Source organism: Zea mays, chromosome 5 (assembly GCF_902167145.1).
Source record: "Zea mays cultivar B73 chromosome 5, Zm-B73-REFERENCE-NAM-5.0, whole genome shotgun sequence".
Taxonomy (NCBI): Eukaryota; Viridiplantae; Streptophyta; class Magnoliopsida; order Poales; family Poaceae; genus Zea; species Zea mays.
Window position 1 is genome coordinate 6,827,292 of NC_050100.1, and position 13,988 is coordinate 6,841,279.

The 13,988-nt window shown below is 43.3% G+C and overlaps 2 protein-coding genes across 4 annotated transcripts; one reads left to right on the plus strand and one right to left on the minus strand.

Annotated features, from left to right (window-relative positions):
- The first annotated feature begins 600 nt into the window (after positions 1-600).
- On the plus strand, positions 601-6,093 carry LOC103625865 (casein kinase II subunit alpha-2). Its single transcript, XM_008646260.3, has 10 exons — positions 601-1,059; positions 2,233-2,362; positions 2,534-2,728; positions 3,302-3,459; positions 3,910-4,000; positions 4,128-4,193; positions 5,172-5,254; positions 5,327-5,390; positions 5,470-5,538; positions 5,670-6,093. Exons 1-10 carry the CDS (start codon positions 824-826, stop codon positions 5,727-5,729), a joined length of 1,152 nt encoding a protein of 383 aa, XP_008644482.1. The 5' UTR covers positions 601-823; the 3' UTR covers positions 5,730-6,093.
- Positions 6,094-6,353: 260 nt separating this feature from the next.
- On the minus strand, positions 6,354-9,464 carry LOC100193639 (Chaperone DnaJ-domain superfamily protein). 3 transcript variants are annotated; one of them, XM_008682951.2, is made up of 6 exons: positions 9,093-9,464; positions 8,048-8,902; positions 7,776-7,861; positions 7,513-7,562; positions 7,048-7,182; positions 6,354-6,939 (listed from the first exon to the last, which is right to left on the minus strand). In XM_008682951.2, exons 1-6 carry the CDS (start codon positions 9,375-9,377, stop codon positions 6,854-6,856), a joined length of 1,497 nt encoding a protein of 498 aa, XP_008681173.1. In that variant the 5' UTR covers positions 9,378-9,464; the 3' UTR covers positions 6,354-6,853. The 3 variants fall into 3 exon arrangements, with proteins under 3 accessions (XP_008681173.1, XP_008681172.1, NP_001132210.1); XM_008682950.2 differs by having other exon boundaries at positions 7,506-7,562; NM_001138738.1 differs by lacking the exon at positions 7,513-7,562 and having other exon boundaries at positions 6,542-6,939; positions 9,093-9,386.
- Between the last annotated feature and the right edge of the window lie 4,524 nt (positions 9,465-13,988).

Sequence of the window (13,988 nt, forward strand, 5' to 3'; positions counted from 1 at the left end):
AGGGCATCATATACTGATTAAGGAATTTTTTATTTTTAGATCTTTTGGTGTCTTAGAGGTATGAGCTGAACTTTAGTGAACTAAGGTAAGATAGCTTAGTGTAAATATTTTTTATTAGCTTTGATTCCCCCTTTTCCCTAAGTCGCGATCCTTCAATTGGTATTAGAACGGATTAAGGATCTTTATATTAGTCGGTCTAAGAAGGCAACATGGAATATGATGTTGACAAACCACCATTCTTCGAGTCAAATTAACCGTAATAGAAGATCTGCATATCACTATATCTTTAGAGCATTGGTTATGGACGTGGGAAATTTGTCTGGATGACACTTGACACCTACGTGGTCCTGCCCATTCGAGCTACTTTCTATGACTCGTAATACTTTGTTTATATGTCTCTTGATCTCTGAGTTTGATAAAGCGAGAACATTCTGGTACGAGTACGACTCGAGATCTGAAATACCTGAAGGAATTCTATAAGATTAACGATCTTGTCAAACACAGATCTTTTAAGACCTATCAGCGAGAGTATGGTAATTTTGTTTTTTTTGGTTAGAGAGAACATTATAAATAAGACGTATCCTACCATAAAATCGTCTTCCGAGGGGCCCACGTCAGCGTACAAGTACAATCCACCTATAGCGACGAAAAGCCAGCAGATTCCAGCGTCAGCCGGTCGCAGTCCGCCGGTATTCACACGCAGCCACGCTAAACAAAGCCCGACGAGAGATTCGTCTCCATCTCCCCTCGTCTTCCTCCCTCCTTCAGCCCGAGGAAACCCTAGCACGTCCCGTCTCGCCTCGCCGCCGGCGATGGCCGCTGCATGATCGGTTTCCCCCCTTGGAACTGCCTGCCTACCGGCATCGCCAAGATCGCCGCCGCGGCTGCCGTCGTCGTAGCGGCGCTCGCGTCCTCCGGGATCGCCCTCCCGCGTCCACGCGCCGCGCCGCCCCCATCGGGATTCGGCCTCCTCATGTCGAAGGCGAAGGTCTACACCGACGTCAACGTCCTGCGTCCCAAGGAGTACTGGGACTACGAGGCGCTCACCGTCCAATGGGGGTAAGCGTTTACGTTACGTCACATTCTAACACCACTTGGCGCAGTTTGCACGTTCGAGCGTAAGCTTCGGTTGATGGATTCGTTTGTATCTCCGTGCGGTGGATTAAGTGAGGTTGTTATTATTGGCTGGCCTGCTTGGCTGCTTTTGGGTCATCTTAGCTAGACTAGATGCCTGGTTGAGCAACATAATCTTTCTGTCTGTGCACAGCTAAGGTTGTACCAATGTTGTTAGGAGCAGAATATCCTAATATTGATGCAATATCACAATAGAGCCCATGTTCTCTGGTAACTTGCAGTATAAGCAGGTGATAGTTTATTAACTAAGTCTTAGTGTTTTATAGAATTTGATATGAGAGTTCATTAGATCTTAGTTGTAGTATTGGGATTCATTTTAGTTGATTAGGCTAAATAGTTCCTTGTGTTTCAAGGTTGATATTATTGTGTATTGACCCGTAAAAAAGTGTCTATTAAATATAACAGCGAGTTTAAACCTTTTCTTTTTAGAATTAAGGCAGGCACAACTGAACTTTCATCAAATTGAGAATGTGAAGCATGCTGATCACATGCTAATTCCAGCAATTAAATGTTTGTGGATGTCCCCAATTCATGCTGCAACACATTAAGCAAGTACCAAAAACATGTAGCTCATTGTCCCTTTTCTACTAGAGGTCGTCTACACCATGGCAGTGAGTAGGTGGAATAGACCTAATGTTCAGTGACACCAAGAAAGTGAGCTGTTTTTCTCTTGCTACATAATTTTATTTTAGCATGTAATGAGTTACAGTTCTTCTAAATGGTTTTCCTAGTTTGTGGTGAAGTGCTATTATCTTGATAAAAAACCTTAAGAGCTGGTTGATTATTTGCTGTCTTTTTTCTTCTGATACTCGCGGGGAACTATAGAAAAAAATCAATTGCATTTTCAGTAACTTTTATTTTCACCAGTTTTTCTTTAGAATACAGGTTTTATCCATGGAACTTGCATGGACTACATATTCATTTTCTATTATCCAAACTTTAATAATGGACATTTGAATACATCTATTTTGGTCTGTTTAGCCCTTCTATTAATATTTATGGAGCACTCAATATTTCCAGAGCATCGTTAGCACGTTACAAGTTCTGTATGCCTTTCCAGGTAATGTTTCGCTAACCATTATGTATGTCTTTGATCAGTGAGCAGGATGACTATGAAGTTGTCAGGAAAGTTGGAAGAGGTAAATATAGTGAGGTCTTTGAAGGCATCAATGTTAACAACAATGAGAAATGCATCATTAAGATCCTTAAGCCTGTCAAGAAAAAGAAGGTACTTAAAGGAATATGCTGGCAGTTCTTTGCTACATTTTTCTTTCCACATTTATTTTTCTAGTGAACTCACTGTTTTGATGATAGGAGTTGAGTGTTGAAGAGTTACTGCTTATGAAAATAGTCATTTTCATGGTGGGTCTCTTAACATACTCTTCATATGTTTTGGCAGATCAAAAGGGAGATCAAAATACTTCAGAATCTCTGTGGAGGTCCAAACATTGTGAAATTGCTTGATATTGTCAGGGATCAGCATTCAAAGACTCCCAGTTTGATATTTGAATTCGTCAACAACACAGACTTCAAAGTTTTGTACCCCACATTGACGGATTATGACATCCGCTACTACATATATGAGCTACTCAAGGTCATGATTGGCATCCAAATTATTTGACACGTTGTCATTTATACATTACATTATTTTTCTTGTGGAAATAGTTTCAGGTAGTTTCTTTCTTATTTGGTTAAGCCCCACTAGACACAGTTTGAATCAATCTGATTGCTTGAAATTCTTCCTCCCATTCCTCTGCTTTGCACTTGCATGTGTTATACTGGGATTTCTGAAAAGTGAAAACACCATTTTATGGATTTTTATGTTTGTTGCAATGCTGTTGCCGTTATATCGTTGATAAGCATGAATTACTGTATAAGAATCTGTATATCTGATTCACTATTTCATGTTTCTAACATTTTTCTTCTGAAAAATAGTTTTAAAAAAAAACATACTAACATTTTTGTATTGAAGATCTGTTTTTTTTAATAGGTAAGATTAAGAACACCAATGTATAAGAATCTTATCTTATGTAGCTTTGCTGCATGTTTAAGAAAAAAAGATAGAGCACCAATGTGATTTAGATCTTGTGTTCTCTCTGGCGGCCTGCCTTTATTTCAACCTACAACCTACTAGTTGTTATGTAATAATTATTTCTTTTAATTCCAGGCCCTTGATTACTGTCATTCTCAAGGCATCATGCATCGAGATGTCAAGCCCCATAATGTAATGATAGATCATGAGCTTCGAAAACTTCGGTTGATAGACTGGGGCTTAGCTGAGTTCTACCATCCAGGCAAGGAATACAATGTCCGTGTTGCATCGAGGTAGGTTGAGATGAGACTGAACAGCTTGTTTACCATGCTTTTCTTAATCATACTTAGGTTGAATTTCATCCTTCTAATCACTTACATTTTTTAACAGTGAAGAGCAGACCATGTTTACTTTGATTTTTATTTTGATGTTGACCGTTTATTATTCTAGAGTCTTGAAGCAACATACCAGAGGGATTCAATAGATTTGAGTCACTTTTATGTGATTGTAGTTCTGAAAGTTAAGCAATAAAGTTAATGAATCTTAAGAAATAAGCAAACTATGTGAACAGCGTAAAAGCCCACAATAATTACTCTGTATACTTCTATGCTAGCATGCTATCCTTACGCGCTGCAATTTATTTTTTATGAAATATGAATTGTCAAATCACATCTAATTCTCAATATTGGTCGATGCTTTCTTTTTGACATCTGACCTGTGCATATTCTTCCACTTTGGTTCAGGTATTTCAAGGGACCTGAACTCCTTGTTGATTTACAAGACTATGATTATTCTTTAGACATGTGGAGTCTTGGTTGCATGTTTGCTGGAATGGTATGTACATGTAAAAATGCTCTCCCTACCTTAATACTATCAGACACAATTTAGGGGGGAGGGTTGACATTTTGTCAGTGCTTTCGTGTTTTTTTACCTATATATGTTTGCTGACTGATGGCTGCAGATATTTCGCAAGGAACCATTCTTTTATGGCCATGACAACCATGACCAACTTGTGAAGATTGCAAAGGTAAGCGTTAGTTTGATTGTTCATTCCACATGTTTCTGCGGTAAAGTAGATGTTTTGGTATGGACCTTAGATGCAACTCGTGGTTTGACTATTTCTAGAACTTTGAAGGGTTCAAATTATGCATTTGTCTTTGATGTTACACCCTGTGTTTTGCTATTACACCGTTTCTTAGAAGTTGATGTTGTGAAAGAAAGTATATGATCACTTTTTTAACCTGAAACTTCACCACATTAAAGCAACAGAATGGCATACTTGTTTTAGCAAATTTATGTGTTACGGTATGTTTTCAGGTTTAAGTATTTCGTATGTGATTTATATGATATAATTATCCATACCAGAGTTGGATAAAGCTTATGGAAAACCTGCCATCATACAATGGAGTTTATGTGATTTATGTGATATAATTATCCGTACCAGAGTTGGATAAAGCTTATGGAAACCTGCCATCATACAATTGAGTTTAGTTCAAGGTCTGAAGTCTGCTTTGTCTGTAGCAGATAAACGTTACAGAAGCAGATCAACTCCCACTCTATCTCAACATGAAGCATATATTGTTTGTTGCCGATGGCACTTGCCTGATTTTAATCACTGTCGAACTTGAAACTTTGAAATCAAACTCACAGCCCAGTCAGACCTGCATGTTTACAGCAACCCAGTAACTGATCTCTAGTTTTCTTTGGCCTTTGTAATGTGACATGGAGTCTTCCACCATACCTTAATATTGCAAAGCTATAATTTTAAAGTATTGTACCTGATACTTAATGCAGCATTTAGCATCTATCTGAGGTCATAGATTATAGATAGCAAGTCAAAGATTTGTGTACTTACTATGAATAACTGAAAAAAGTTCTAAAGACCTTGCTGTGCTTGTTTGTTTGATGCTTATACTGATATATATGCAGTAATAAACATGAGACATTAAACAAATGACTGTTTGGCCCAGTATCTAAATCTTGTCACCTTCCCATTATTTTTCAGGTCCTTGGAACAGATGGGCTGAATTCTTATTTGAACAAGTACCACATTGAGCTGGACCCTCAACTTGAAGCTCTTGTTGGAAGGTAACTTTCCATGTTTTGAGATGATCCTTGTATTTAGGTGGATTATAACCCTTCTATGTACTTCATATGCAGGCATAGTAGAAAACCCTGGTTGAAGTTCATGAATGGTGATAACCAACATCTAGTATCACCTGAGGTTTGTTATTAGCTCTTAGTACTTCTGTTTTTTCTGCTGTAATGTCTGTTGCTCAGTATGATTTTGTGTATACCTGTAGGCCATAGATTTTCTCGATAAGCTCCTGCGCTATGATCACCAAGACAGGCTTACTGCACGGGAAGCTATGGTAAGCCAGACAGATAAGCTACCTTAGCTCCTAGTACTTGTTTTCAATGAACAATTTCAAGTTTGAAAAGAATAAGGTTTCTTATAAATGATTCTTGGATTTTTAATGGCCCGACACATGAATAATTGTAGGCACATCCCTACTTCCTTCAAGTCAGAGCTGTGGAGAACAGTAGGACGAGAGCACAATAATCATGGTCTGCACTCTTGAAATGGAGTTGTTGCTAGTTCGTGAAAATCATAGGCTTAAATCCATGTTCAGTATTCACATCGCTCCAGGAATCTGGGCCATGACTCCATGGCAATGAATCAAAATAGTACGAGCCGCATCATGTGGACAACCTTGGCAGATCTTTTTATTCTTGTCTTTATTGCTGGGAGCACTGTAGCTTTAAACCTACAAGTAGTGCTTGAATGAGATGAGATTCATATCATCTCCTGTGGTGGAATGTGAAATTGTATGTGACCTTTAGACTAATTAAAAAGTACAATACAGCGCTAAGCATACTGCTTGTATTATGTTGTGCTATTATGTATCTACGATTCTTATTTATTTTGGGCGATAGTCACCGTGATGAATTACTTTTTTTGGATCTCACGGATGAAATTATGAGTTGTCTCTGATTTCGACTCTCTTCCCTCAATCCTCGGCCTGGAACGAGTATAGGTGACCTGCCTTCAGGATTGGTTCCTGACTTAGAAACAGGCTGACCAGGAATGGGTGACAACTTATGATCCACTCAATCCTGGGCTGGCTTGATGTCGGCCTGCCGAACGGAGCTGAACATTGCAACAGACTTTTAGATGACAGCACAGTTCTCAATCAGTCGGCTTTGGATTTAAATTCTTATAAAAATACAGCAGATGTGCAAAATGGTGGATACCACCATGGCACCATCCTTTTAAGTTACATGTCACTTGTAGCTAAGAAATATGCATAAAACGATGTAGAAGACATTGTCATGTAGGATTCTGGCTATCTTACCATCAGTGTCAGATCATTTATCGCACGCTCTGCAAACCTTTACTATCATGTTGTATATCAAACGGGCAGGGTAGTCAACAGCCTCAGAAAGATGTCCTTATCAGCTATCATATCAAGAAAGCACATTAGTTTCTAACTATACAGTAGCATACTAAAAAGCAGCTGAACAGAACCAGCAAAGGGTGTGACACCACAGGTTCAGTCTAATTGTTAAAGCGAGACCCCAAACAACTATTTTCATGGTGTTCTCGTGTCAATCCCCTTTCTCTCCATTAGCAACTTTTTTTGAACAGCTGACGAAGATGAGATAAGGACCATTGCAGCAAGCTAGTCACATTCCATCGTCTTCTTCCAGCATCTTCAAGATCCAAAGATCTGTAAGCCAGAGCAGCAAGATACATTGCAGGATGCAATCTCCTGCAATTCCAGGTTGAAGATCTGAGTTAACAAACATTGTGGACCTTGTGGATATCAACCAAACAAGCCCATTTTAGTAAGTTAAACACATGTAAAGAAAAAACTTACTTTTCAGAATGTTCATTGGAACCATCCCACTGTCTTTGAGACGGAATCGTCCTCCCTTTCTTGTCTCTCCCATAAGTTTCGATATACCATCCACCAGTGTCATGCATGTAACAACGAGGCTCAAAAAGCCAATACCTGCAAAAGGATTATATAAGAGGACTGGTTGTTGTTGCCTTCAGTGATGGTATTCGGCATGTTTTCATCCTGAAAAGAATTTGTATCGGATGCAAGTTGGCATGCATTACTTGTTGGGTTTCTTCAAGACTAGGGAAAACTAGGGGGTTGTTTTTCATGGTTTGGAATACTACTTCTGATTGATCTATTACTCAACTATACAGTTTTTTTACAAATGAAAAGGACATCCTCTCTGGTCCTCTAACCAGGAAGTCTCAGATCATAAGTCATTTTGCTTGCACTTGATACAACGGTAGATTAGACAGGCCTATTTTCTTCCATACCCCCTACCAATCTTATATGTAGCTGGACGAACCATGGTCTTCAGGGCATCCATATTTCTGTTGCACATAAAAGTATTGTTGAGCTGCATTAGATCCTCTAAATTATTTAACCTAAAGGTTTCAAATTTAAGGCATGTGCTCATACCATCGCCTCATCAACATTTAAATCATGTTTGGAAGGACTAATTCGCATGGTCCGATTAATACAGAAAAGTATATCCAGCATGAGTGCAACATGGCCGCACAAGCAGCATAGTAAAAATTGTATACCTGCTAGGTGGCAATCGAGCCCTACTACATCGACACTCACAGGGTGAAACTGTATCTCCAACCTGATACCAGTGCATGTGTTTAACCTGTGCAACATATGGATGCAGCTAACATTCAATACTATATACAAGTCCAACGATTACTGTTGCACCATCATGCAGTCATATAACAAAAGTCACCGTTTATTTTGCATGAGTATTTGATTGATATAAGCAAACTTTGTACAAAAAATATTGTGCATAATATTTAAGGAATGTGTTCATACTTCATACCATCAATGTCCTGTGCTTCATAATAATGTGTGTCTTTATGTTGTGACCATCGTAGACACAGCAAGATCCTTCCTCACCAGTGGTGGCTAACCCAGTAATTGTGCCGAGGAGAAGTTTCCCATGTGTTAAATCAGATATATTTGCATTTGGAACAAGATACACATGAATGTGATCTTCTTCCAAATCCGATTTGTCAATGCAATCGCAGTTGGGGCTCCTAGTCGCAGTAGCAACTAATTTCCCACATATTTGCAACTCAATGTCCTTGAAGGAATCTGATGAAGGAACATCATTTTCATATCGCATTTCTTGCTTGTTCATATCAACAGGATTCATAGATATTGAATTCTTATTCGCATTTCTTGAAACAACATGAGTAAATTCCGAAGATCTACAACCAGAGGGTACCAGTTTTTCACGACAAACATCTGACAGCTCTTTGACACTATCAGTTACAGTAACAATACCAAAAAGATCACGGCCTGAAACAAGGTGTAATAGCTCAGAGGTTTCATATGCAGATCTCTCCTCGGCTTCAAAGCAATCAGGAAGGACATCCATGGAGTCGACATCAGGGCCATAGTATGCAGCATGGATAGCCGTGTACAGCTCGCTTTCGAGCCTTTCAAAATAACCAGAGCCAGTGGCAACCCTCTTCTTGGTAACTATGTCGTCAATGGTAAGCCTGTACCATTTCAGCCATTCAACAACATTGCTCTCTCGAGGTACCACAATGCCTGAGCCTGAACCACTTGGGTACACGAACTGAGATGGCCTGGGATGTTTCCCCACAACCCGCCTCTGCGATCGCAGGTAGCTATCATAGTGAGCCCTTCTCTGTGAATCTGATAGGATCTGTAATACAAAACCTGCTAATTAAAGCTGGAGCAAAAAAATGTTCATGGAGCAAATAATTCATCGCATCCTCAATAATGCAAACTCAAACAATTATCCATAGCTTCACTCATAATCACTAATCGGTGGGTTCATGGTAAATTTAGAATGCCCATGATCGGAGAAAAAGTATGTTAGTTTAGTTAGGTACCTCGTAGGCGGCGAGGATCTGAAGGAACCGTCGGGAACCAGCAGCCGCGGCGACGTCTGGGTGGGTCTCTTTGGCTAGGCGATGGAAGGAAGCCTTGATCTCGGCGCTGGAACTGGTCTCCCCAACCCCGAGGACCTCGTAGGCGCTCTTCCCCGCGAGCTCGTCGTCCGCCGGGGCGGATGTGCTCGCTGGCCGGCCGCGCCACGCGAGAGGAGGCAGGGCCGCCTCGCCGCCGCCGATGCGCCGGAGAAGGAATCTCCGGAGCTCCACAGCGCGAAGCGCCATTCAGTTTGCTGCCGACTGCTTCTTCTTCTTCCGTAGTTCTGTGGAGTGGGCCCGAGTGACCTAGGCACCGATGTGCGGTGCGCCGGTGCCCCATCGGAAGGTGATGACGTGGAGGACTCAGGCACCTGGTTCATATGCAGCTGTCTTCACGGGCCGGCCCAATTTTATATTTGGTTCGCCAACGGGCCTAAAGCTGGATCGGTTATCTCCAGATTCGCAATTTTTTTCTCCTTTCAAAAAGGCGTTTTGAAACTACTATTTAAAAATATTTTTGAGTTTCTCTCACGTGAATAGAAAGATCTAAATTAAGAGTGATTGATAATATAGAAAGATCACTGATAATGAGTCAACATTATTTTACTCCAACAACAATAAGTCAAGTGAAACCGCTAAGTACATTAACGTCAACTATTATGTTGTTAAGGGAAAAATCTAGGATTAAGCGTACTTGAATCCATCAGATGCTAATGAACCCATTCGCAAAAGGTCTTCCATCCACATGGGATTAAAAGAAAGCCTATAATTTTTAGATAAGGGGTATAGAACAACCATAATAGAAAGTTACTCTATCCTGAGGCGTGTTATAATCAGTGAGTTTGATGACATATAATTAGGCCATGTTTGTTTCAGATTATAATCTCTCCAGATTATATAATCTAGCGCAAATAATCCATTAGGTAAACAAACAACTAGATTATAGGTTCAGATTATATAATCTAAAGCCCAAATTGTGATAATCTCATAATCTCCTCAAGAGTAGCTTATTTGAGATTATTTTGACAAAAGACCACTATCCATGGTTATGTAAATAGAAATTACAATATATGTCATCCTTCTTTTTCTCACCTCAAATAAACAAACAAGGGTATTGTTGTCTTTATGAATAATCTACATTTGTATAATCTAAACTACCAAACAACTACATATAGATTATAATATATTTAGATTATAATCTGGATTATATAATTTAGATTATAATCTAGATTATATAATCTATAAGCTGAAACAAATAGACCCTTAGTCTATGTAATAGTTTGGTATTAATGTGTCAATTTGTCAAAAGATGAAATATATAAGGTTAAAGAATAAGAAAGTAGCACTACCGGAATTCGGGCCTTTGCCGAGTGCCAGGATCTTTGCCGAGTGCTTTTTATCGAGCACTTGGCAAAGAAGATTTTGCCGAAAGCCGTACTCAGCAAAGTCCTGCGCTGGGTAAAGAACTTGTTTACCGAGTGCGTGACACTCGGCACATAGAAGCACTCGGCAAATACTGTTTTGCCGAGCGGCAAACACTCGGCAAATACGACGCTCGGCAAAGGGCCGTTAGCGATCGTCTACAGCTGACGGTCGTCAGCCTTTGCCGAGGGCCGAAAGCCGGCACTCGGCAAAGCAGAGTCTTTGCCGAGTGCCATATATAGGACACTCGGCAAAGAGTGTCTTTGCCGAGTGTCATCTCTGAACACTCGGCAAAGTACATTTTTATTTTTTTATTTTGGCCACCAAATTTTTTGTGGTAGGTTCCTACACTATGTAGACCTACATGTACTATTTTGGGACAATTATAACATTGTTTTCAACAGCTAGTAGATTTAGTTCGTTTATTTGAATTTTTTCGGAAAATTCAGATTTGAACTGCAAGTCACTCGAAACTTGGAAAACCGTGCATGCAAAAATAATACACATGCTATTTAGCACAAGTTACGACCGATTTCAGGAGCGGACCGGAAACTTCGAGCACCATGCTCACTCAACATGGCTGTGAACTTGTCATCCAATTGTTTAAAAATTGTATAAAACACAAACAAAGTCAAAAAAATCATGAAACTTGTCCACGTGTCATGATATCATATGTAGAGGCTTTGATAAAAATTTAAGAATGTTTCGAGAAAGTTGTGACGTACTATGTGTAGAAACCTAGGAGAACTACTTTGAAACTCTATGATTTCATGTGTGGGACTCCTAGGTTTTTACACATAGTACGTCTCAACTTTCTCGAAACATTTTCAAATTTTTATCACAACCTCTACATATGATATCATGACACTGTTGGAACTTGCTCACAGGCGCAAGTTGATCCAACGGGGAGGGTGTAATAGCGCAAACAGGGTTTCAGCACGTGATGGCAAAAGCTCTGTTCCTCCAGCCTCTCAAGGGCACTGTGCGGGGGTATTTATAGGTACCTGAGTGCCTAGCGTCTTGTGTTAAGGACGCATGTGCCCTCAGACACCTAGGTTATCCCCAGAATATTCCCATAAAGCGGGGTTACAGACTGTAATTACAGGGATGCCTTTACAAGTTAGGTCCGTAACACGCAGCAGCCACGCAGGGCCCGTTACAATGGGCCGGATCACACGTGGGCCCCCATGCTGGACGAGGCCGCACGGTGGGATGACCTCGCCGCAGGTCTTCGTCCGATGTCGTATGGGGCGAAGGGTGTCCCCTGCCCGTTGTCTTGTCTCCGTTGGACCAACGACTACGGCGAAGGCCTCGAGCGAAGGGTGGCGTCTTCGCCTTCGCCCCAACATTTGCCCTCCGAGGGACCAGTTCGACTAAGTCATCTGGTGCCGAAGACGTCGCTAGATGGCGGAGACGCTGCCCTCGCTCGAAGTGGTTCCGCGGGGGTTTTTGACATGACCGTTGATTGACACTGTACTGTTGGACTGCGGGTTTCCCGAAGCGCCGCGCCCTGTGTATAAAAGGAGGCGGGGGGCGGTGCGTTTTGAACCTTATCTTTCCGCGCTCCGTGAAAACCCTAGCCGCCTTTTCCACCGTCTTGCTGCTCGTGTGCCCTCCTTGCTCTTGTTCGCCGGAGATCTGGCTCGAGTGAAGCAGACCGCCCGCCGCCGCCGACGGTACGTAGCGATGCCGACCTCTTCTTCTTCTGCTGCCGCTACGCCGCCGGTCGACGCGTCGTCTAAGGAAACGCTGAGTACTGTGGCGGCGGAGGAGTTGCGCGCCGGCGATACGGTGGATTTTGGTGTGTCGTGGATGTCGTCGGTCCGCGTGCAAGATATGCAGCGGCTGGGTTACTTTGGCGGCGGAGTCGCTCGTGTCCCGGGGACGGAGGAAGTCCCCGAGCTGGAAGGCGAGTTGGTTGTGTTCGAGGCGTTCTTCGCCGCTGGTCTCCGCCTGCCTGCGCACCGATTTGTTGGAGAAGTCCTGCGCAGATTTAACGTTCAGATCCATCAGCTGACTCCGAATGTCGTGGTGGCTCTGTCGAAGTATGTCTGGGCGACGACTTCGTACGGCGGATAGCCATCAGTCGAAGTCTTCACGAAGTACTATTGCCTGCACTGGCAGAAGAGGATGATTGGAGATGAAGTTGCCCAGTTTGGGTCCTGTACATTTACGCCGAAGACCGGCAAGACCAAGATGGAGATAGTTGAGTTGGTTCCTTGCGCTCGCAACAAGTGGGGCAATTGGCATGAGTTTTGGTTCTACGTCGCGGAGGGTAAAGTCGAAGACCATCCGGGGCTCCCCGTGTCTGAGATGTGTTCGCATTTTTACTCAGCATACCCGCCTTTTGAAGTGGCGGAGGAGGATGCGGACGAAGGGGCCCTTCGGTGCGCAGCCGGCCTGAGCAGCGGGCGCGATTTGGTTGAGGAATTTGTGGCGTACGGGGTATGGCCTTTGGCGCATGGCTGGGCGTTGGGCGAAGTGTGCCCTCGCCAGATGCCTTCCCATGGTGGGAAGTTGGTGCGAAGTCCTGCCTTCGCGCTGGATCTGCATAGCCGCGATCCGGCCGCCTTTGTGCGTGAGGCGGAGGATGGGGCGGTGCGGATCGTTGGTCGGTACGTGCCGAGGACAAAGGGCCAGCGTAGCTGGGATATCCGCAGGTCGAATGACCGCCTGAACAGGGTTTTTGAGTTGAATCGTCTGCCGTATGGCGGTTATCCCGGCCAAGACGATGTGGATCGTCGCAGGAAGAACCCGGTGGTAGAGTCTGGAGACGACCCCACGCCGGCGGCCGCCCCGTCCTCTAAGAAGAGGAAACTAGGTACTGCTATGGGAGGACTTGGGGTTTCCGATGGTTTTGCTAGAGAATTGATGAGGACATGCGCGGCCCCGGGGGGAAGGATGTCTTCGCCCGAGCTCCGGGAGTCTTCGGCGCGGATGCTGAGGGTTACCGGGGGTTGGTGGCCTAAGAATGTTCCTATCCCCCACGCGGCCGGCGAAGACTTTTTTACATCTCGTATGGTTCGTGAATGGGAAGTATTTCCTTACGGGCGGAATATTGCTGCTGTTGTGTCGGCAGTGATGGATAAGGATCGCCAGGGAGCTGCACAGAAGCGTCAGGCGGTCGTCAGGCTTCATGAAGCTAGGCCGAAGAGGCAGCGGGGGGCTGCGAAGGCTACTGCCCCCGACGGAGGCCAGCCGCCGCTGGCGGCGAAGTCGGCCGTCCCTGCATCCAGCAGGGCGCCGGAGGCTGTGGCTGCCGCCAGTGGTTCCAAGTCTGCGAAGGCTGCACCGGCGTCTAGCAGGGTGCCGGAGGCCGCGAAGGCGGCCCGAGAGTTGCCGCCGCCGGGCAAGCACGTCGCCGACTTCGCCACCGACATTAGTGTGGACGACTATCTTGTTGGTAAGCCGTTGGCTCGATTTTATATATATATA

What these genes read in the sequence shown, in the direction of transcription:
- LOC103625865 (XM_008646260.3), top strand. Translation starts at nt 824, where the DNA reads ATGATCGGTTTCCCCCCTTGGAACTGCCTGCCTACCGGCATCGCCAAG. An exon ending in GTTGCATGTTTGCTGGAATG is followed by an intron (nt 4,001 to 4,127) that starts GTATGTACATGT and finishes TGATGGCTGCAG; the next exon opens with ATATTTCGCAAGGAACCATT. An exon ending in CTTGAAGCTCTTGTTGGAAG is followed by an intron (nt 5,255 to 5,326) that starts GTAACTTTCCAT and finishes CTTCATATGCAG; the next exon opens with GCATAGTAGAAAACCCTGGT.
- LOC100193639 (XM_008682950.2), bottom strand. Translation starts at nt 9,377, where the DNA reads ATGGCGCTTCGCGCTGTGGAGCTCCGGAGATTCCTTCTCCGGCGCATC. An exon ending in AGATCCTCGCCGCCTACGAG is followed by an intron (nt 8,903 to 9,092) that starts GTACCTAACTAA and finishes TTTGTATTACAG; the next exon opens with ATCCTATCAGATTCACAGAG. An exon ending in TGAAGCACAGGACATTGATG is followed by an intron (nt 7,862 to 8,047) that starts GTATGAAGTATG and finishes TATGTTGCACAG; the next exon opens with GTTAAACACATGCACTGGTA.